General features: G+C 29.3%; 2 protein-coding genes across 7 annotated transcripts in view; both read right to left on the bottom strand.

Moving 5' to 3' along the window:
- LOC111687769 (G-protein coupled receptor Mth2) overlaps nucleotides 1-12,023 on the bottom strand; it is a 38,984-nt gene extending 26,961 nt beyond the window's left edge. For 4 of the 6 annotated variants that reach the window (XM_023450255.2, XM_023450249.2, XM_023450262.2 and 1 more), the window contains exon 1: nucleotides 11,731-11,849. The gene's annotated coding sequence lies outside the window, so the exon portion shown is untranslated. Of the gene's footprint in view, nucleotides 1-11,730; nucleotides 11,854-11,964 lie in introns of those variants that run through there. The other 2 variants (XM_046952297.1, XM_046952298.1) reach the window with 2 other exon arrangements.
- A 1,578-nt stretch (nucleotides 12,024-13,601) lies between these two features.
- LOC111687899 lies at nucleotides 13,602-21,084 on the bottom strand. The gene is made up of 14 exons (XM_046952580.1): nucleotides 20,545-21,084; nucleotides 18,993-19,152; nucleotides 18,738-18,926; nucleotides 18,420-18,674; nucleotides 18,210-18,363; nucleotides 17,942-18,136; nucleotides 17,832-17,859; nucleotides 15,880-16,395; nucleotides 14,996-15,155; nucleotides 14,752-14,940; nucleotides 14,442-14,696; nucleotides 14,221-14,374; nucleotides 13,937-14,131; nucleotides 13,602-13,878 (listed from the first exon to the last, which is right to left on the bottom strand). The coding sequence occupies exons 1-14, from the start codon at nucleotides 21,049-21,051 to the stop codon at nucleotides 13,800-13,802; spliced, it is 3,036 nt and encodes a 1,011-aa protein (XP_046808536.1). The 5' UTR covers nucleotides 21,052-21,084; the 3' UTR covers nucleotides 13,602-13,799.
- Between the last annotated feature and the right edge of the window lie 2,465 nt (nucleotides 21,085-23,549).

Here is a 23,549-nt window from a genome sequence, read left to right as displayed (position 1 = left end):
AAGGTTAACTTGGTAAAATAAAAGCTTGTAGGGGCTCTCCAAAATTAAATGTTGTCTGATATGATGTTTTTGCATGTTGTTTAGTAATTTTTTATATTAATGACGTATTTTGGTTTAAAATTGCCTTGGATTTTGAACAAAAATAATAGGAGCATTTAACCACACATAACCGCGAACTAATTATTTGAATTGTAGTTGAACAGAAATCTTGAACGTTTATCGGATCCCACACACAATTGCAGCGTCATAACAACAGAACGGATAGCAAGTTTAACATATTTGAAGAAAAGCCACAACAACATAAGAATGTCCTTGTGTTGTAATCAGTAATTGCGGAAATCGTATCAGCCAATTACTAACTAACTAACTAACTAACTATATAGTATATATAAATATTTTTTTTTTAATATGACGTGTTGGCTTTTGTTAATGTGCCATTTTGTTTTTTATAGTTTTTTTATTAGTATAAATTATGGGACCAATAATTTGCAGTGGCTAACAAAAATTATTCATACTTAAAATAACATATGCTTAACTGTATATGAAAATTTTCGTAATATTCACAATAGTTAGGTAATATTTACGAAAATTTTGTTTACAGAACGAAATACTATTTAATAACAAATATTTTTACGTATATATGTAGATTGTACATTAAACGAATATTAAAATGTCGATTTTTTACTTTAATTTCATCAAATATTTGTTAGATGTGAACGTATCTTTACTTTTGTTTCTTACTGTAAATTTATTTCATTACTTTTGTTAAAAGATTAACAATATTGTCTATTTTTATCGCAATAAAATTAATTTCTCAATTATTTGACATTTTTACACCATCCCTAAATAAATATGAATAAAAAAAATTATTAGAAATTCACAATACTTAAGTACTTAGCTTTTTAGTTAAGTATTCAAGAGATTAACATAATTAACTAGAAAACTAATTAATAATTTGTTAACGAACTTTTCTTGTGTGTTTTCCAACGAAAATGAACACAAGCGAGAACTTGGCAGATATCGCCAGACACATGACTTTAAAACAAATAGAGAATTGAAAAATTCCTAAATAAATTTAAATGTGTTGTTTTTCTATTTGGTTTTTGTAATATGATCATATTGGACAGATGAAAATATGTTTTTAGCTAATTATATTATTTTTATCATTTAATGGAAATGGGTGTTTTTAAAAACGCAATATAATATTTTTCTGTTAAAACAGAAATTTGAGATTCCTATATTACAGACAAAATGAATTCTTGGTTTTCAAACAATATTACGTTGGGGATATGTGTATTTTTAGTATGTAATAAAAACAGGAGGTAAAGTAGGTCATTGTCGAATTGGAATACATATACATACTTAACTTTTGATGGTAAAATATTTTTTTTTTATTTTTAATAATGGCATCTTTATATAGAACCAGTATTTTGTTTACAAATTGTTTAACAAAAATTTTAGAATATTTTAAAATTTTAATAATGACGCTCTAAAAACAAGTTTTTGTCACATGTTTTGAAAGTTAATGTGACAGTATACTAGGACAGAAGGTTTCATGAATTTAATATATATTTCATTTAAGATAGAATTGCAAAGTTTAATTATGGTTTTTCTATAAACCAGACAATTAGATATCATTTATATATTATATGTAGCAATATATTTACTATCACTGTTTACCTTTTAACTGCAACGTAAACGAGGACTTCATCATTATAAAAAATATTAATTTATGACTTTTTGAAAAGATATAACTTCAATATCAATTAACTTTAATATAAACATAAAAAAAATATCACGGAACTAATATAACATTTCTTATTAAACTTTACAATTTGCATATTTCTTTTTAAATTATTTGTTTATAAATTGTTTTGAAATCATAAATAATAAAAAAATATCATTGTAAACTAGTCTTAAACTAAGATGCTTTGCTAACTAATTAAAACATATTATTGGAATAAATAAACAAATTGAATAAAATAAAAAACAAAACTAACTAACTAACTAACTAACTAACTACCTAACTAACTGACTAACTAACTTACTAACTAACTAACTAACTAACTAACTAACTAACTAACTAACTAACTAACTAACTAACTGACTAACTGACTAACTGACTAACTGACTGACTAACTAACTAACTAACTAACTAACTAACTAACTAACTAATTAACTAACTAACTAACTAACTAACTAACTAACTAACTAACTTACTACCTATCTACCTATCTACCTATCTACCTATCTACCTATCTATCTATCTATCTATCTATCTATCTATCTATCTATCTATCTATCTATCTATCTATCTATCTATCTATCTATCTATCTATCTATCTATCTATCTATCTATCTATCTATCTATCTATCTATCTATCTATCTATCTATCTATCTATCTATCTATCTATCTATCTATCTATCTATCTATCTATCTATCTATCTATCTATCTATCTATCTATCTAACTTACTGACTTTCTATTTTACGAACGCGATATACATCATTATCCCAAAAAAGGATGTTTTATTGGGTCTGGTCAATGGGTTGGTTTTCCAAGTGGGTTTCATGAGATTGATTTCTAAGTAGGTTGCGAAGCGTCCTTTTTTTGTTGAATTCGATGCCATCCTCATGCAATTTGATAAAGACATGTCGGTTCATTGTATCCAATATCATCGGTATACAGGTTTCAGTAATGAGTTTTATGAAGGTTAAAATTGTTTATGAACATTATCTTTTATAGCAACGATGTGGCTCGAATATCGTTATCTTAATTTCCTGGTTCATGAAACCAATATATGAATAAAGTTGCAACACGGTTCTTGAGTAATTAACATATTTAAAAAGTATTCCGGTAAAGAAGAAACGAACACTTGTGTCCTAAGGGATAATTAGGCATTTGACCAAAATGAGTTATTATTATGAAAATTATCGAAATTTAGATTTCGATTCGACACTTTTTAGTCTTATAGTTATGAATTTTGTATAAAATAATATTGAATTTGTGAGAATCGGCCCATGATTAACGATCTACTTAAAGCTGTTGTCCGGAATTTTTGATTATATCTTTTTTTACTTATTAACAAGTTATTAAAAGCTTTTTCTTAAACAGCCAAAACTATTTCAAATAGTTGTATGTATATCATTGCAGATGGTTCTTAATCATTCAAATAAATCAAAGACAATATATTTTTTTAAAAAAGTATATACATACAGGTACATATGTATGTATTTCAGAAAGAATAGAACATCAAAAATATTTAAAATTAATAAACAGATAAATATTCTTAGATATTTTCAAATTATCTGTTTATTATCAATGACTGACGTCATAGCTGTGTCTGGGCTAAAGTTTGTGTTTTTCTAAATAATATACAAATTGATTAAAACTACGTACGGATTAATATAAACTGAGATTTCTTTAAATATTCATTGTTTTATGACAATATTTTAGGTAAATTTTTATTTTGAGGAATATCTTTGTTTTCTTTTTTTATTATTGGAATCACTTTAATGTCAATATAATATGTATAAGAAACCAGTTTAACAATTTCAACTGAATTGTAAATATATAAAATTTTTACCAAGCACAACAAAATTTATAAATTTTAGGTTGTTTTTAGACGTTTTTTACAATTGCTTTACATTTTGGGATGCACAATCCTACATATGAATAAAATATTAGTACACATGAACAAAAAACCCAACTGATGACCGGTTTTGCTACCAAGGTAACAGACACTAGACTACACCTGGATATCAGCATGAAACTAAATGCTCCTTAAGGTATTAATAAACCCAAATTAACCAATTAAATGTAAATTTTAACACAGTTTTAAAGTTGTTTAAGAATATATTTTCTGTGAATTTTATTAAAAAGGGCATAAAATAAAATAATAACTAAAACAAAAACTCCTTGTTTCGATAATAATGATTTACATAATGATGAGATCATTTTGTCAATAATATAATATTGTTCGTGGACACACTAAAGTACATAAAATAAAATAAAATAAAATAAAATCCGTCTGTTCACAGCATGATAAGTTTGGCAAATGGGTCTATAGTCTAGTCTATAGTCTAGTCTATAGTCTAGTCTATAGTCTAGTCTATAGTCTAGTCTATAGTCTAGTCTATAGTCTAGTCTATAGTCTAGTCTATAGTCTAGTCTATAGTCTAGTCTATAGTCTAGTCTATAGTCTAGTCTATAGTCTAGTCTATAGTCTAGTCTATAGTCTAGTCTATAGTCTAGTCTATAGTCTAGTCTATAGTCTAGTCTATAGTCTTTAGTCTAGTATATAGTCTAGTCTATAGTCTAGTCTATAGTCTAGTCTATAGTCTAGTCTATAGTCTAGTCTATAGTCTAGTCTATAGTCTAGTCTATAGTCTAGTCTATAGTCTAGTCTATAGTCTAGTCTATAGTCTAGTCTATAGTCTAGTCTATAGTCTAGTCTATAGTCTAGTCTATAGTCTAGTCTATAGTCTAGTCTATAGTCTAGTCTATAGTCTAGTCTATAGTCTAGTCTATAGTCTAGTCTATAGTCTAGTCTATAGTCTATAGTCTAGTCTATAGTCTAGTCTATAGTCTAGTCTATAAGTCCTAGTCTATAGTCTAGTCATAGTCTATAGTCTAGTCTATAGTCTATAGTCTAGTCTATAGTCTATAGTCTAGTCTATAGTCTATAGTCTAGTCTATAGTCTAGTCTATAGTCTAGTCTATAGTCTAGTCTATAGTCTAGTCTATAGTCTATAGTCTAGTCTATAGTCTAGTCTATAGTCTAGTCTGTAGTCTAGTCTATAGTCTAGTCTATAGTCTAGTCTATAGTCTAGTCTATAGTCTAGTCTATAGTCTAGTCTATAGTCTAGTCTATAGTCTAGTCTATAGTCTAGTCTATAGTCTAGTCTATAGTCTAGTCTATAGTCTAGTCTATAGTCTAGTCTATAGTCTAGTCTATAGTCTAGTCTATAGTCTAGTCTATAGTCTAGTCTATAGTCTAGTCTATAGTCTAGTCTATAGTCTAGTCTATAGTCTAGTCTATAGTCAAGTCTATAGTCTAGTCTATAGTCTAGTCTATAGTCTAGTCTATAGTCTAGTCTATAGTCTAGTCTATAGTCTAGTCTATAGTCTAGTCTATAGTCTAGTCTATAGTCTAGTAGTCTTTAGTCTAGTCTTTAGTCTAGTCTTTAGTCTAGTCTATAGTCTAGTCTATAGTCTAGTCTATAGTCTAGTCTATAGTCTAGTCTATAGTCTAGTCTATAGTCTAGTCTATAGTCTAGTCTATAGTCTAGTCTATAGTCTAGTCTATAGTCTAGTCTATAGTCTAGTCTATAGTTTAGTCTATAGTCTAGTCTATAGTCTAGTCTATAGTCTAGTCTATAGTCTAGTCTATAGTCTAGTCTATAGTCTAGTCTATAGTCTAGTCTATAGTCTAGTCTATGGTCTAGTCTATAGTCTAGTCTATATAGTCTAGTCTATAGTCTAGTCTATAGTCTAGTCTATAGTCTAGTCTATAGTCTAGTCTATAGTCTAGTCTTTAGTCTAGTCTATAGTCTAGTCTATAGTCTAGTCTTTAGTCTAGTCTATAGTCTAGTCTATAGTCTAGTCTATAGTCTAGTCTATAGTCTAGTCTATAGTCTAGTCTATAGTCTAGTCTATAGTCTAGTCTATAGTCTAGTCTATAGTCTAGTCTATAGTCTAGTCTATAGTCTAGTCTATAGTCTAGTCTATAGTCTAGTCTACAGTCTAGTCTATAGTCTAGTCCATAGTCTAGTCTACAGTCTAGTCTATAGTCTAGTCTATAGTCTAGTCTATAGTCTAGTTTATAGTCTAGTCTATAATCTTATCTATAGTCTAGTCTATAGTCTAGTCTATAGTCTAGTCTATAGTCTAGTCCATAGTCTAGTCTATAGTCTAGTCTATAGTCTAGTCTATAGTCTAGTCTATAGTCTAGTCTATATTCTAGTCTATGGTGTAGTCTATTTATCAGTAAGAGAGATATATTTTTGGGCAAGTTATAAAAACTAACAGCAACTATTCTACTTAATAAGAATAGATATTCTGATTAGAAAGTTTTTTATAAATGATCTTCCACTTCCGAAGTTATTTTCGCAATGATCGATCTATTACATGTAAATGTCAATTCCTATAAAATCAAATTTCGAATGAATTTATTCAAATTATTTTTTGGGAATTTCACAAAACCATTATTTTTAATAATTACAATAAAAAACAAACAATCGAAAAAAAATATTATATTTTATTATATATTTTTTTTTGTTTTAAGCATCACATGTGAATTTTTGATCTACAAATAAATACCAAATGGTTATTCAAGTGTAAACATTTTAATTATTTTGAATGAAAACGTAAACGTAGGTAGTGGAGAGACTCTGTACCACTGAGGGAACTATCTACTCATAAACAATAGACATTTGTTTAGTAACAGATTTATACAAACATAAGTATAAAGAGATTTGTATATAGCAAAAATTTAAAAAAATACAATATTATTAATAAATAGTTGAATTCTGAAATAAAAAAAAAAACAATGAAACACTTGAAACTTGAAGAGCGCTTTAAGAAACAACATACTTATGACATGTTTTAGGAGTTGTGGGTAAAAAAGTGTAATACTATAGTTAAAGTAGAAGACTCTAGTAATTGTAAAGGAAAATAGAAATTTTTTTAAATTTATTCACTTAATAATCACGAGGCCTTTGTCACAATCACAAACTAATCAATAGGTTACTGTACTCATCACCGGTGGTGCAAAGTGTAAGCTGCTACTAGAAGATAGATTGAAGTTTCTGAATTTTCTCTATAGCATACAGTTTAAAAAGTAATTCCTTTGAAATTTATTTCCTATTTAACATCACTAAGGATTTATACATTTCGTCTCTATTTAAAAGTTAAAAGTACATACATATGCTATGTTCCACACTCACCGTATATCTAGACCTCTGTGTATAGTACTTAACAATTATCTCTTAACATTTTTCTTTTTCGCCAAAATTCAATAGATTCCAAAAAGAAAAAAAAAACACTTAAAAATTATCGATTGTTTTAAAATTGCTACTGATTTGCCGCAAGGTATAGTAGATCCGAACTAAATGTTCCTATAACCAGAGCAAAAAGCTGTCAGTCATTCATGATTGAGTATTTTTATAAAATTTTATGTTTTTCTTATTTAGAAATATTTAACGCTCTTATTTATTTGTTCTTAATCTTTTATGAATTTGCTAAAATATAAATGATAATTTTCGTAGCTAATTTGAAATCTTTAATTTTGGGAAAAAGTACTAAAAATAACGTAATTTGTATGAAATGGAAAAATTCTTATAAAATACAGAAATTTTAGAAGAAAGAGTAATATTTTTATATATAGCAATTATATATATTGTTTTACAATACTTTAGATAAGTTAGTATTGTATTGAGGTTTAAAAGAAGTTATGCTTTTGAAAGAAGTATTGATTATCGAAATTTATGTTGATGGGTTTTTGGGATCCCTTGAAACTATAAACAAATTTATAAGTCAATTCTTTGCGAAAATAAATAATAATAAGTTAAGTTTTATATTTGACATCAAATTTAAATTAGGCTTATATTCCGATCTCACATGACACCCACACTTATTTAGTTTTATGAATGTAACAAATTGTTTTTTTTACTCGCCACATGATAATAATTAAAAATTATTAAGGAAATAAACTAATATTTCTTTCTTATATGCATAATACGTGATCAAATTTAAGTCAATTAGATTTTAAACGTGATTCATTTTAATTTTACTCTTAGATATTAATTTAATTCTCTTTGAAAATGTGTTATTTAATTTGGCATTACCCTTAGAACAATTACAATTTTCTACGGGGACTAGTCTATAGTATAGTCAAGTCTATAATATAGTCTAGTCTATAGACTATATAGTCTATAGTCTAGTCTATAGACTATATAGTCTATAGTCTAGTCTATAGACTATAGTATAGACTAGACTATAGAATAGACTATAGACTATATAGTATAGACTGGACTATAGACTAGACTATAGACTACATAGTCTATAGTCTAGTCTACAGACTATATAGTCTATAGTCTATATAGTCTATAGTCTATTCTATAGACTATAGTATAGACTAGACTATAGAATAGACTATAGACTATATAGTCTATAGACTACACTATAGACTAGACTATAGACTAGACCATACATAGACTATAGACTAGACTATAGACTAAACTATAGACTAAACTATAGACTAGACTATAGACTAGACTATAGACTAGACTATAGACTAGACTATAGACTAAACTATAGACTAGACTATAGACTAGACTATAGACTAGACTATAGACTAGACTATAGACTAGACTATAGACTAGACTATAGACTAGACTATAGACTTGACTATAGACTAGACTATAGACTAGACTATAGACTAGACTATAGACTATACTATAGACTAGACTATAGACTAGACTATAGACTAGACTATAGACTAGACTATAGACTAGACTATAGACTAGACTATAGACTAGACTATAGACTAGACTATAGACTAGACTATAGACTAGACTATAGACTAGACTATAGACTAGACTATAGACTAGACTATAGACTAGACTATAGACTAGACTATTGACTAGACTATAGACTAGACTATAGACTAGACTATAGACTAGACTATAGACTAGACTATAGACTAGACTATAGACTAGACTATAGACTAGACTATAGACTAGACTATAGACTAGACTATAGACTAGACTATAGACTAGACTATAGACTAGACTATAGACTAGACTATAGACTAGACTATAGACTAGACTATAGACTAGACTATTAACTAGACTATAGACTAGACTATAGACTAGACTATAGACTAGACTATAGACTAGACTATAGACTAGACTATAGGCTAGACTATAGACTAGACTATAGACTAGACTGTAGACTAGACTATAGACTAGACTATAGACTAAACTATAGACTAGACCATACATAGACTAGTCTATAGTTTAGTCTGTAGTCTATTCTATAGTCTAATCTATAGTCAGATCTATAGTCTAGTCTATGTTATAGTCTATATAGTCAATTCGATAATTTGTGTATTATCTTGAAGAGAATAACATTAATATATGTAATATTAATTCCTATATCCTTTGAAAATCTGTTTGCTCCTGTTTTAAAATTAATTGATTGGTGTAGGGTACTCAAACGCTAGATGCTTATTATCATTTTAGGAATATCTATATTATAAAATTAAAGGTGCAGCATTAAAATATTTTTAATTTAATTAAGAAAAAAAATGTTTAGATACTATAAAACACTGTGAAAAAATGTGAGAAAACTACAAATGTATTATAATTTAAATGTTAGCAAAAAGTGCGAACAAATATATACAAAATGTCACAACAAATTAAAACATATAATAAGATTTATTTATAACAAATGTTTTCCAGAAAAGATATATTAATAAAAAATCATTGGCAATATTGAATAAATATAACACAAAAAAAAATGGTTACAACAAAAAAGTAAATACTTATGAGATTTATTTGTAGCAAAAGTTGTAGACATATGGATTAAAAAAAAAATTGAATTAATTACTATCTGTAAATATGTATTTTGCATTTAGTTGTACACGTTTTGACAATTAGAGATTAACTGGTTTTTACATATTTGTGTTTTTTTGGTTTAAACTTGACCGTTATTATTGTTGATTTCACAAACATAATCTCAAGTTAAGGGGAATTACCGCGATAATATTTTAAACAATATTTTACACCTGACCAGTTTCTTTATTTTAAATTAAACAACGGGTTAAGTTCTTATAGATTACATGATTTTACTAAATTTAGTAACTAAATTTCTGTTTTTTTAGATAAACTTTTAAGGAATACGAATTATTTCCTTAAAATTGTCTTTTCTTTGTCTTTCACAATAAATATTCGTTCTTATTCACATGATCACACACCCATTAAGAAAATATACAATGCAATGTTTCACAAAACTTTTAAATCGTTGAACTTAAATGTAAATAAAAGTTTTTATTTTTATTTATTAACGGATTATTTAGTTTTCTTATCAACTCATTAAACACTTACTTATAGAAAGGTAAAAAAAGCACTTTAATATTTATGAGAACTCTACACTAAAAAGCAAATTTTTTAAATATGATTTCCAGAATGTAACACTAAAGCTTGCCAAAACGATGATTGCACGATGATTGCCACTTATATAAAAAGTCTCTCCTAAAGATACAGTTTTTCTATAAGGATGTCTTTTTAAGGTATTTCCTTTTTCTGTAAAAGAGACTCTAAATCTACAAAGATGTCTCCTCAAACTATTTTCCTATAGAAAAAGTCTCTCTTTAAAAAAGTCTCTACAAAAATTAAAAAATTCTCTTTAAGATAGTCCACCTTTCTGTAAAAAAAACTCTTAATATACAAAGATGTCTCCTCAAACTGTTTTCTATAGAAAAATGTCATTTGAAGAGACACTTTTTTCATATTGAACAGGTATTTTTGTATAGAAAACTTTTCTTCTAAAGAAACTGTCTCTTCAGCCCCTTAAAAAGAGATATTTTTCTTCTGAAAAACGTCTCGCCAAAAGTCTGGACTATAGCCATGTCTATAGTCTGGACTATAGCCAAGTCTATAGTCTGGACTATAGCCAAGTCTATAGTCTGGACTATAGCCAAGTCTATAGTCTGGTCTATAGCCAAGTCTATAGTCTGGACTATAGCCAAGTCTATAGTCTGGACTATAGCCGAGTCTATAGTCTGAATTATAGCCGAGTCTATAGTCTGGACTATAGACAAGTCTATAGTCTGGACTATAGCCAAGTCTATAGTCTGGACTATAGCCAAGTCTATAGTCTGGACTATAACCATGTCTATAGTCTGGAATATAGCCAAGTCTATAGTCTGGACTATAGCCAAGTCTATAGTCTGGAATACAGCCAAGTCTATAGTCTGAACTTTAGCCAAGTCTATAGTCTGAACTATAGCCAAGTCTATAGTCTGAATTATAGACAAGTCTATAGTCTGAATTATAGCCAAGTCTATAGTCTGAACTATAGCCATGTCTACAGTCTGGACTATAGCCAAATCTATAGTCTGGACTATAGCCAAGTCTATAGTCTGGACTATAGCCAAATCTATAGTCTGGACTATAGCCAAGTCTATAGTCTGGACTATAGCCAAGTGTATAGTCTGGATTATAGCCAAGTCTATAGTCTGGACTATAGCCAAGTCTATAGTCTGGACTATGGAAAAGTCTATTATCTGGACTAATAACTGGTTTAAAGTCTGAAATATAGACTGATCTTTTTTCTGGACTGGTTCAAAGATATACAGGGATATAGACTGGTCTCATTTTTGGAATATAGACATACGTATTTCTATAAAAAATAAATTATCATTAAGTAAATTCCGTCCGACTTTATAAAACTATATAACGTGATAATTATTTTTCTTAATTAGGTGCAACTATTGTACTGAAGCCAATTATGGACTGATCGTAATGATTTCTGAACCTACAAAAGTTTTCAAATTAAATTTTATCTCAAAGTTTAGGGGAAGTAGGAAGTTTTTTATTTCGTTGCAAACTTATAACGAAGGGTTATGTTTACCAACTTTTTTCTATATGTTTCTACCAATATTCTTAAGATTATAAATTGTCAAAAGTAATAATAATAAAAGCAAAAAAAAAAAAAAAACATACCAACAGCAAAAAACGAAAACAGTAAATGTCAATAATGAAGAAAGAAATCCAAACAACAAACAATGTGTCACATTAATAAAAAAATCATACAGCAACAACAAAACAAAAGTTGGCGTTTTCTTTAATAACAACACGGAAAAATAAAATCAATTTTTAAAAGATACAAACATTTTTAAAGAAAATAATAAAAATAAATAATTTATCACTTAATTTTAATCGGGTTTTAATTCTTACTTTTTTTAATTCTTTTGAAGCACACTTTTTCTCCGAAATTTAATTATTATTTTTGTACAGCTCTAAAAATTATTATTTTTTATTAAAATTACATATTTTTTTATAATTTTAATATCTTTATACAAAAAGATTTGTTTATTTTAAATCAACACTCTTCTTAATTTTTTTCGTTATTGTTGAGTTTTTAATTGTTGTTTTGAAATTTTTCTTAACAAATTCCATTTGTATTCATATTTTATTATTTATAAACAAATCTATTTATTAGTGAAAAATGTTTGAATAAACTTTAAGTGAATTTTAATACGGTTTCACGTACTTTTCGCGTCTTCGACAAACAACTGACCGTTTAGCTGAAACGCTCCTCATAAACTGAAATTAGTAAAACCGAAAAACAAACTAGAAAAACAGCAACAAGTAGCCGGAGCAACAGTTGTTGCTGTTCCAACCGAACCATCAAACCAACAGTTAATCATTCGTTTGTACATTCATTCACTCATTTTATCATTCCGACCAGGCATGGAAAAGTGAAGTTTTGAAATATTAATAACATTTTTAATGTAGCCTTCTAATCTGTGGACTAATTTATTGATCAGTGGACAAGAGTACTGACCGTTCTTTTTACTATTATTCTTCATAGTATGTGTCACATATAGGCCATACAATTATTTACTGATCTTTTGACTAGCCTGTGATATAACCCATTCAATAATTTATTAACCTTATTCATTTTATAACAATAATACTGAATTATCCATCCCTGATTTATTCACTTAACATTGTTGGTACTACTAAGCAGTAACAGCACATTTAATGTTGCGTTGGTAGCAAAGGTTTGAAGCTCCAACCCAACAAACATACAAAATTAAACATTTAGTAAATATGCGAACGTATGCATTCGTATGCTCACCACCTTAATATATAAAAGGTATAGCATGGTTGAAAAATTAAGTACTTTAGTATTTTTTCAGTCCTCTCAGATATTGAAAAATTTCTCTCTTCTTATAGCCACCATCATTCCGTTCGTAAAACATTGAAATATGGTTCAAAAGTGCATATATTCTAGGTCATTATTAAATTCTAGTCTATAGTCTAGTCTGTAGTCTAGTCTATAGTCTAGTCTATAGTCTAGTCTATAGTCTAGTATATAGTCTAGTCTATAGTCTAGTCTATAGTCGAGTCTATAGTCTAGTCTACAGTCTAGTCTATAGTCTAGTCTATAGTCTAGTATATAGTCTAGTCTATAGTCTAGTCTATAGTCTAGTCTATAGTCTAGTCTATAGTCTAGTCTATAGTCTAGTCTATAGTCTAGTCTATAGTCTAGTCTATAGTCTAGTCTATAGTCTAGTCTATAGTCTAGTCTATAGTCTAGTCTATAGTCTAGTCTATAGTCTAGCATATAGTCTAGTCTATAGTCTAGTCTATATTCTAATCCATAGTCTAGTCTATAGTCTAGTCTATAGTCTAGTCTATAGTCTAGTCGTGTCTGATCTCCAGTCCATTTGTTGACAGCACATAATGAACCCTGCGAGAGGAACTAGAGGGTTTAATTTTTGCAAATTATGGAAACTATAGTGTAATGTAAGTATGGCGAAATTCTTTTCCATATTTTTGGCATTATATCGAGCATTTCGATCTTTTCGAATGAAACAGGTACATATTAAAGGATTAATTTATTACAAAAATTATAATGTTATTTCCAGAAATAATTTGTAAATCAATAAAAATATAATATTTTAAATTTACGTATTCGTATACTTTCGTAATTCATTCAAAAATGTACTTTGGCATCATTTATTGATTTATTTATGTATTTTGAATAATAGTTTACGCCAGTCCTAAGATGAAGTTGGTAATTTCGAAAAATTTGATGAATATGTACACCCACTTCTACGCTGATCTTGATTCTCAAAAAATCTTTGAAATTATAAAAAATTAGTATCAATTTCAAAATTTTATAAACATTATGAATTACCTTTTTTTTAATAGTTTCAAAATTTTCGGTTTCAAGACGAACAAAGAAAATATTAAAATTCCTTGAATAGCATTGGCGAAATCCGAAAATACAAACACAATTTCCCAGTTTTCATATTCGCGCACACAATACGAAATAATATCGAAAAGCCAGGATATGCCCATTATTAGGAATAGACGTAGAATGACAATAGCACTAAAGGAAGAATAAAGAAGATAAAATATTTATATAGTATTAAGAATATTTCAGTTTTTCTATCATTTTAGCACAACTATCTAACTAACTTTTCTTGAAAGAATTTCTCTTTATGAGTCATTCTAGCCACATCGCGTCTAACTTTATAGATTTTTGTCGTTATGTGAGAAAATGTTACAAAATTAAAAATCAATATAACAAGATTAGGTCCATAAAAATATATTGCAGCCGACCATTTTTCCGCTGAAAGGTACAATTAGGTACACAACGAGTTAGATAAAATTTTGTTAATAAAAATTTCCGCACTTACTATTTAACCAACACATTTCCACTCCAATTCCTGGTTTATAAATTTCATCCACGGTCGTTGACAGTTCTATACAAATAGCACAGAAGGTCGCCAGGCCAGCCCCCAACCAAGCAAACAGTGAATAATAAATAAACTGTAGTTGATTCTTAGCAGAATTCAATTCAATACTAGTTTCTCCGAAATTTCTCCAAATATCAAAACATAAAACACCCAACCATAAAAATGCCGCCATAAAGAAAAAGTAACAAGTGAAACCTTTAAAAGATTTTTCTAAAATTAGTCCAAACAATATACAAAATCAATAACTCACCCAATATACTACAGGGTATAATATCGAATTTTAAACTTGAAATATTTATAAAAGTTATAATTGTATAACCTACGGTCAACGAGATCAAATAAGAAATCAAAAGTTTACCGCGCAGATTTCCCCTCAATTCTTTTAACACTAAATACACCAATATAGTTGGTATTAAAAATACCACTGATATAGTCATCGCTAAAGAAAAAGTTATTTTGTTAAGCATTTTGAAATTCTTAATTCTTCAGTTTACCATATGTGTTTAGGTACAATTGCCAGGAGCCAATATTCAAAATGGGACAACTGAAAGGTGTTAAAATATATTCATTAGAATCCTCATCTAAATGGGGTGAGTAGCAATAGTCCAAAGTGTCGAGTTCAGACCCATCGGATGAGATGTATAAAGATCCATTCTGGAGAAATAATTAGAAAATGTAAATGAAAATTATTTATTTGAAAAAAATACGTAACAAACAAACAGTGACTAACTAACTAACTAACTAACTAACTAACTAACTAACTAACTAACTAACTAACTAACTAACTAACTAACTAACTAACTAACTAACTAACTAAGTAACTAACTAACTAACTAACTAACTAATCAATCAATCAATCAATCTGTCTGTCTGTCTATCTATAGATCTATCTATCTATCTATCTATCTATCTATCTATCTATCTATCTATCTATCTATCTATCTATCTATCTATCTATCTATCTATCTATCTATCTATCTATCTATCTATCTATATGTCTGTCTGTCTATCTATCTATCTATCTATCTATCTATCTATCTATCTATCTATCTATCTATCTATCTATCTATCCATCTATCTACCTAATTATATTATGCACTATTCGCTTTTATTTTGTTTGAGATGGGGCAACCTCAAAGACTTCCTCTTGCGGACATACCGCTTAGCAAAAACCAAATTGTTTCCTTTTTCATATTTTTATACCACTGTGCAACTATTTAATGTAATCTTTAACATGGTTCACCGATCATACACAAACAACTTTTATAAACTTAAACCGCAAAAACTTTTCAATAAAGACTACATACAGATAATAATACATTCTCTCATTGACACATCCTTTTACAAAATAACAATTTCAGTGCCATTTTTAACTTGCCTTCTTTAAAATCCATTCATCAAGAGTCTTATCTAATGCCTCCGGTTCGCGACATGGTAAACCCACTTGTAAGGTGAAATGTTCTAATATGTTAGCCGTTTCGACTTTATCGTATTCCCCAAGTAAGGGCAATATCCATTGTACAGTCATTTCCGAAGTTATTTTCTCACATTTACTCGTATTTCCCTTGTCGTTGAGATACTCATCCTTTTCGCAACACAATTTTATACAGGGTTTATTTTCACAAACACAACCTCTTAGATGTCTCGGTACCGATACCCTTTTCCTCAAAAATTTCAAATGATAATCATAGAAATTCTGTTTTTCGGGTGGTATTAAAATGTCCTCATACAAATATGAACCATTTTCGTACTTCTCCAGATTGGTTAAATTTACGGTATTTTGATAGGGACATATTTCTTCATTGTTCTCTTCATCCTGGGCAAATGTCCATGGTAGTCCGATATAAATTTGCCATGTTAGGAGGATTAAAAATATAAATAAATTCATTGTAAATAAAATTTATTAAAATTAGTAATTTAATTGTTCAGTTTTTTTGTTCTGTATGATGTTATATTCTTAAATGATCTTTAAAGACTGATTATAGAAATGAAAGTTATCATTTGATTTGAAACATATTTTTTTTGTAATACTTATACGAATTTAAAAATACAAAAAAAGTTTACACTAAAATAATATTGAGAAAAAAATAAAATACCACAAGTACTATACAGTCTTACGAAGTGTTGGTATATAAGTGGTTCTCAAATATCGCGGTATAATGTACCATAATATTTAGTCATATATATAGGGGAGATGCTAAAGTATTGAATAAACTAACGTTTAAGGGTTAATAAAGTTTTTTTTTTTGCTGCCATTATAAATTTGGATCTTTATTATATACATATTTTACTTAGATTTGATTTACATCATATCAAAATTAATTTAAATTTCACAATATTGCAAAATTTTACTTTGAGTATAAGTCTAGAATTCACTGGAACTTAAACATCTGTGGAACTGTAAAAAATAGGTGTGTGATATTACTTTCTTATTGACATTTTCGAAATCACCACATAAAATTATATCATTGAAGGCCTGTGTTATAAATGTGTAAAGCCTCAATCTATAAAGTCATAAGTCCTTACTTTTACTTTTTTACTTTTTTTGTTACCAGTATAGGGCCCAAATGGGAGATATTACTAGATAGTTCAATTGTAATGCATATGGTATGTAGAAGTTATTAAAATGCAAGTTGTTGTGTAAGTACACGTCATTACACGGTTTTTGCTGGGTATGTTTGAGTATCAAAACATTTTTCTTAATCTCAATTCCTCTACTAAATTTTATTAATATCGGTCCACAATTGAACATGGCCCCATATATCACCTTTTTTATGACATCATTTGATATTTAATAAATCTTAAAAAAAACAATATCTTTTCGGAAAAAATAACTTCGCATGAAGCCTGGTATTAAACCTTTTATGGGGTGGTTCTGTGGATATTACTTGAAAGGTCAGAAATCTTGTAGTAATATCCATAAAAAGATAAAACTCCTATAGTTAGTTTTTCCACATTAATATTTAACGATTTAACAATATATGTTAGAAACAGACTACTTTGAGATCTAGACCCTAACTGGCATAAAATCCTTTTACCGATATCTGTCGAAGGGGCAGAAATCTCTTTTATAATATAGATATAATGATAAAATTCCATTAGTACGCAATAGAATCAATTGCCTTAACAATTTATTATTCGAGACTTTTAACCGTTACCCTTCGGCTCTCGATTGCTAGGAACCATAACATTCCCGTCTTAACTTTTTCTTCGTTTTATTTTATAAGAAAATATATAGAAATTTTATTATTATTACAGTTTATTATGCCTTAAACTTAAACCCACAACTTAAACATAATTAGTTCTAGCAATGGCTGCTACATGTAGTACCACTACTTCGCGGCATATTGATTTGGGTCTTAAAAAATCTTTGAAATAATAAAAAAAATATAAAAAAATTAAAAAAAACTTTATCGTATTTTATATAAAATTTAAATTACCTTTTTTTGATTAGCTTCAAAATTTTCGGTTTCAAGACAAACAACGAAAATATCAAACAACCCTGAATGGCATTTATAAAGTCTGATAGAACAAACGCAATATCCAAATTTTCATGTTCACGAACGCAATATGATATGATATCGAAAAGCCAGGAAATGCCCATAATTAAGAATAAACGTAAAATGACAATAGCACTATAAGGGGAGAAAAGAAAATACTTGTTTTATATTAAAGCCAATCCCGTCATACGATACTTTTAATACACACTTTTCATTTAAGAATTTCTCTTTATGTGTCATTCTGGCCATATCACGTCGTATTTGATAGATTTTTACAGTTATGTGGGTAAAAGTTACAATATTGAAAATTAATATAACAAGATTAGGACCATAAAAGTATATAGATGCAGACCATTTTTCAGCTAAAAAAAAAATAACAACAGTTATAATTTAAACTAATTTGTAATAAAACACTTACTATTTAACCAACACATTTCCACACCAATACCGGGTTTATAAATATCATCCACATTCGGCGACAGTTCTATACAAATAGCACATATAGTAGCCAAAGCAGCCCCAGACCACACAAACAGGGAATACAAAATAAACTGTTGACAATTATTGTCATAATTCAACTCGATACTAGTGTCATTGAAATTCATCCAGATATCGAAACATAAAACACTTAACCATAAAAAGGCCGCCATAAAGAAAAAGTAACAAGTGAAACCTTAGAAAAAGTAATATAAATATAAAATATCTATCATTTAATTATACTTTCCTAATAACTCACCCAATATTCTACAGGATGCAATACCAAATCGTAAATGTGAAATATTTATAAAACTTATAATGGTATAACCTACGGTCAATGACACTAAATAACAGATCAATAGTTTACCACTTAAATTTCCTCTCAATTCTTTTAACAGTAAATACACCAATATCGTGGGTATCAAAAATATAATCGATATAACCATGCCTATTATAAAAAAATTGTAATTATTTTAGAGTTCTTAAAAATAAAATTATATATCATTTGACTTACCGTATGAATTTAAATAAATACGCCAGGTGGCATTATTGATAATCGGACAACTGAAAGGTACTAATACATATTCTGCAGTATCGTTGTCTAAATGCGGTGAGTAGCAATAGTTTAATGTGTCCAGTAATGAGTTGTCCGATGAAATGTTTAAAATTCCATTCTGAAAAATATTATATACAATAATGGCTTTAATTAAAACTTTTTTAATTTTTTACAATTCGAGAATTTTAGGGACAAGAGCGAGTTATAAATTGAATTCTCGACTATACTCGAGAATTAGAGACAATCCTTACATATATGGTACTATAGCTAGCATGTAAAAGATAATTAAACGTGACTATATTTATAAACACTAAAGACTATAGTCAAGACTAGTATTATAGATATTGGAATATAACGAGACTACTTTAAAGGGTGCCAACAAGAATATTAACGGGATAATATTTAAAATTGCTTAACTTTAGTAAAGACTGTACACAAGACTATAGTATACTATATTGACATAGTCAAAACTATAAAGGAAACTATAGTAAAGAACATTGCTATACTGACTATAAGCTAGACTATAGTCAGGAGTATAGACGAAGCTGTAGGTAGGACTATATACGAAACTATAGACTAGATTTAGTAAGGACTATGAACTATAGTCAAGACGAAATTATAGCCAGGACTATAACCTGTGAAAGCTATAGACGAGAGTATAGTCAAGAATATAGACAAGACTATAGTTAGTAAGGACTAAAGACGAGACTATAGACTAGACTATAGTCAGGACTATAAATTATAATCAACACTATAGTTGAGGCTATAGTGAAGACTATAGTCAAGACTATAGACGAGACTATAGTCAGAACTATAAGTTATAATCAACACTATAGTTGAGGCTATTGTCAAGGGTATAGTCAAGACTATAGACCAGACTATAGCCAGGACTAAAAACGTGAATATAGCCAAAACTAGAGTCAAGACTATAGAGGAGGCTAGAGTCAGTACTATGGGCGAGACTAAAGTCAGGACTATAGACTATAGCCTAGACTATAGCCTAGACTATAGCCTAGACTATAGCCTAGACTATAGCCAGAACTATTGACGAGGCTATTGTCAGAACTATAGACGAGACTACAGACAGGACTACAAACAAGACTATAATCCAGACATGGAACGAGACTATAGACGAGATAATATACGAGGTTATACACAGAACTTAAGAAGACACTACATGCAGGACTATAAAAGACCCTTTGGCCAGGTTTATAGATATTATAGACGAGACTGTAGTCAAAGTTAATTCATCAATCACCGGTATAAGTATTGTCATACGTATATATTTTTAACATAGATTTTTCAAAAATTTTGATGACAATCAGAAACTATGATAAAATATAATATTTGTTGGGGTAAAATACTGTTTAAGTTTAGTTTTAAAAGAATCAGATAAAAAATCACAATACTTATAAATATATTTAAATACTTCCCCTTATTGGCGCATCTTAAGTAATTTAGCTAAAGAGTATACAAATATTTCGCAAATTTTAAAATCCTTTAAACATACCTCTTTTAAATTCCACAAATCCATATTCTTATCAAGTGCCTTCGGACGCTGACATGGTAAACCCACTTGTATAGTAAAATGATCGAATATATTAAACATATTCGTTGTACCATTATCGCCATATATTAACAATTTCCAATCAATTTTCATATCCGAAGCTAATTTTTCACATTTACTCAGATCACCCTTATCACTAAAGTACTCATCCTTTTCGCAACACAATTTCATACAGGGCTGTTTCTCACAAACACAACCTCTTAAATGAAGAGGAACTGTTGTCCTTTTGTGCATAAATTCTAAGTGATAATCGTAAAGTTTCTGTTTTTCGATTGGTATTATAATACCTTCATAGAGATATGATCCATTTTCGTATTTCTGGTGATTAGTTAAATTTACGGTGTTTTCATAGGGACACTGTTCATCTTTTCCATTAGCAATTTCGGAAGTGGCTGCAACTTCAATGTATATTTGTGTTATTAGAAGTGACAGTAATATTGAAAAATACATTGTATATGGAATGTATCCGATGATATTGTATTCTTAAATGACTTCTTAAGACTGAACAATTGTAGCTTTTACATATATTTGTTGTAATTTGAAAATATAATACGAAATATACATATTTAAATGAGAACCACATCGGCTTATAAATTTTATATTATTAACATATATTTATAAGTGATTCCCCAGCAGTTCGGGGGACGGTACCAAACTAACACTTAGGGATTTACCCTAAACTTAAGTCGCTATTTGAACAAGTAGCAAGTCAACTATCATACCATTGATAACAAAAACGCAGTCCGAGTGCTAGTCACTACAAGACAAATAACCTTTTCTCTACTTTCTTGGGAACAGTAAAGTGTCGACTTTCTCCGACTTTCTTGGCAAAATGAACTCTAAAGAAACGACATTCATCACTCTCGTTTACAAAGGGAACTTTATTAGATATTAGTAATGCATTAACACTTTATCGAGCTTTTGTGTATCTGGGTTCTACTTCCCAAAGACATTGAAATCACTATAGGTGGTCCTTTCAGTTTAGTGGTGTTTGTATTAATTATAACAATCGTTAAATGTTTTGGCAACATCGTTTCGGAATTTTATATACCTAGTCCCCATAAAAATATATTCTTTAAATAAACTTCAAAATCTCATAATTAAAAATGTTAATTAAGAACCGTTTACAAAATAAAACGAAAACCGGGCCACTAGACCTTAACGTTCATAACATAAACAGAGTTTAAGTTCTAAAACATTCATAATGATCGATCCATAATTTATCACATCCACTATAATAACCCCTTTTACAAAGTATCAATTTAAGCTCGATAAATCGTTTAAAAATTAAGAATAAGAGATTTATAAATAAAATTGAAATATTTTGCTTTGATTTCTTTAGTGGTCACGTCAAAATTTGTTTTAATCTGAACGATTGGGAAACACTGTAGCGTCAATTTTTATTGCTGCTGGAGAGTATTTATTCGTTTGAAGATTTATAAATGTCTTAACCGCGATAAGAAAGCTCAACAAAGTTTGTGAATTACAAATACACCCAAGCCCTTCTGTTAATATGAAAAATTCGTTATAACGAGATTCGTTTTTATTAGATAAATAAATAAAAATAATTCTATAACATTTATAAAGCCACTTCCAAAAACATAAGAGTACCGCTATAAAACATTAGGGAATAAGTCACAGCCATATTTATGCGAGAATATGTAATAATAGGACTTCTATAGTAAAAAAAATTATTCCATGATGTCTTAGTAACCTACACAACCATAGTCGGTAGGCTATAATACGTTGGTGCTGATGAATGTACCACACAAAAATATTGGCGTCACACCCACCGATAGATTCAGAATCACTTTCATTCGAGCATCGGATGGTACAATTTCCGAGTCATACATTTGAAAACTGAATATCGAATATCAGATGGTAATTAAAATCAAAAGTGTCCCATGTTAAGACTTAACCGGACCTGCTGATTTTTTCCCACGCTAGTTAATTCAACATACTTACAATTAAAGCAGCAATACATCTGACCCACGCCCGGTATATATATTTATCATCCTGATTCGCTGATAGTTCTATTAAAAAATACCAGTAGCTAGTCTAGTAGTCAGTCATATAGAATGGAACTAGTAAAATGAATCATGCTTTTAAATATATTCATGGCATAGCTTTAATATGAATACTTTAGGTGACGTTCAAGGTACGTTCTGAATGTGAAAACCTTCTATTTTCTAATTTGGTCTCAAATTAGGTTTTTCAGATATAGTGTCATGAAGTTTGAAGAAATACCATTTTCAAGACCCTCTTTATGGTGCATTGCAATCCCGGGGTAAGGTGGTGGTACCAGTACCTCTATTCTACCGGGAGTATAAACAGGTGATGTCACTTCTCTCCTCGGACTTTTCAATGAATGATTTGACATAGGGTCAAACCAGTTAACTACAAAATCAGATGCTACGGGTGACCAGTTGCCCGCAGGACTTGTCCTGGCTATATTCGCGAGAAAAGTGAATTGCTGGTTAACGACAAATGCACGGTGAAGTTTATATTTCGGGATAAGTTAGTTGATGTTCCCGAATGACAATACCCCACAGAGGACTAAGCGTTGGAAACTGGTTGATGTTAAATGTGTTCTCTGTGAGTTACGGCTCTAGGCGTTGTTGTCGTCTCAACAGAAGCCATCCCATCTGCGTTTTTGCATCTCGGAAGTTAAGCAACCAGGCAGTAATGGTCCGAGATTTGATCTATTACTGCGCGGTGTGTTAAAAACAAAATGGGGCAGTGAGTCATTACAAAAGCTTACGCAGTCGTTGAAAAATACCAACGTTAAATTGACCAATTATGGCAGGTGTTCACGTAAAGCACTTCCGCATAAATTAATACTAGACACGGTGTAACAGAGTGAAGAAAACCTTATTGATGAATTTTGTTTTGAAAACTTTCAGGATGCCCCTTTAGAGAGAGACATTGAGATGTATAGTATACAAAAT

This window comes from Lucilia cuprina, chromosome 5 (assembly GCF_022045245.1).
Source record: "Lucilia cuprina isolate Lc7/37 chromosome 5, ASM2204524v1, whole genome shotgun sequence".
Lineage (NCBI taxonomy): Eukaryota > Metazoa > Arthropoda > Insecta > Diptera > Calliphoridae > Lucilia > Lucilia cuprina.
This window is presented reverse-complemented; position numbering and strand designations above follow the sequence as displayed.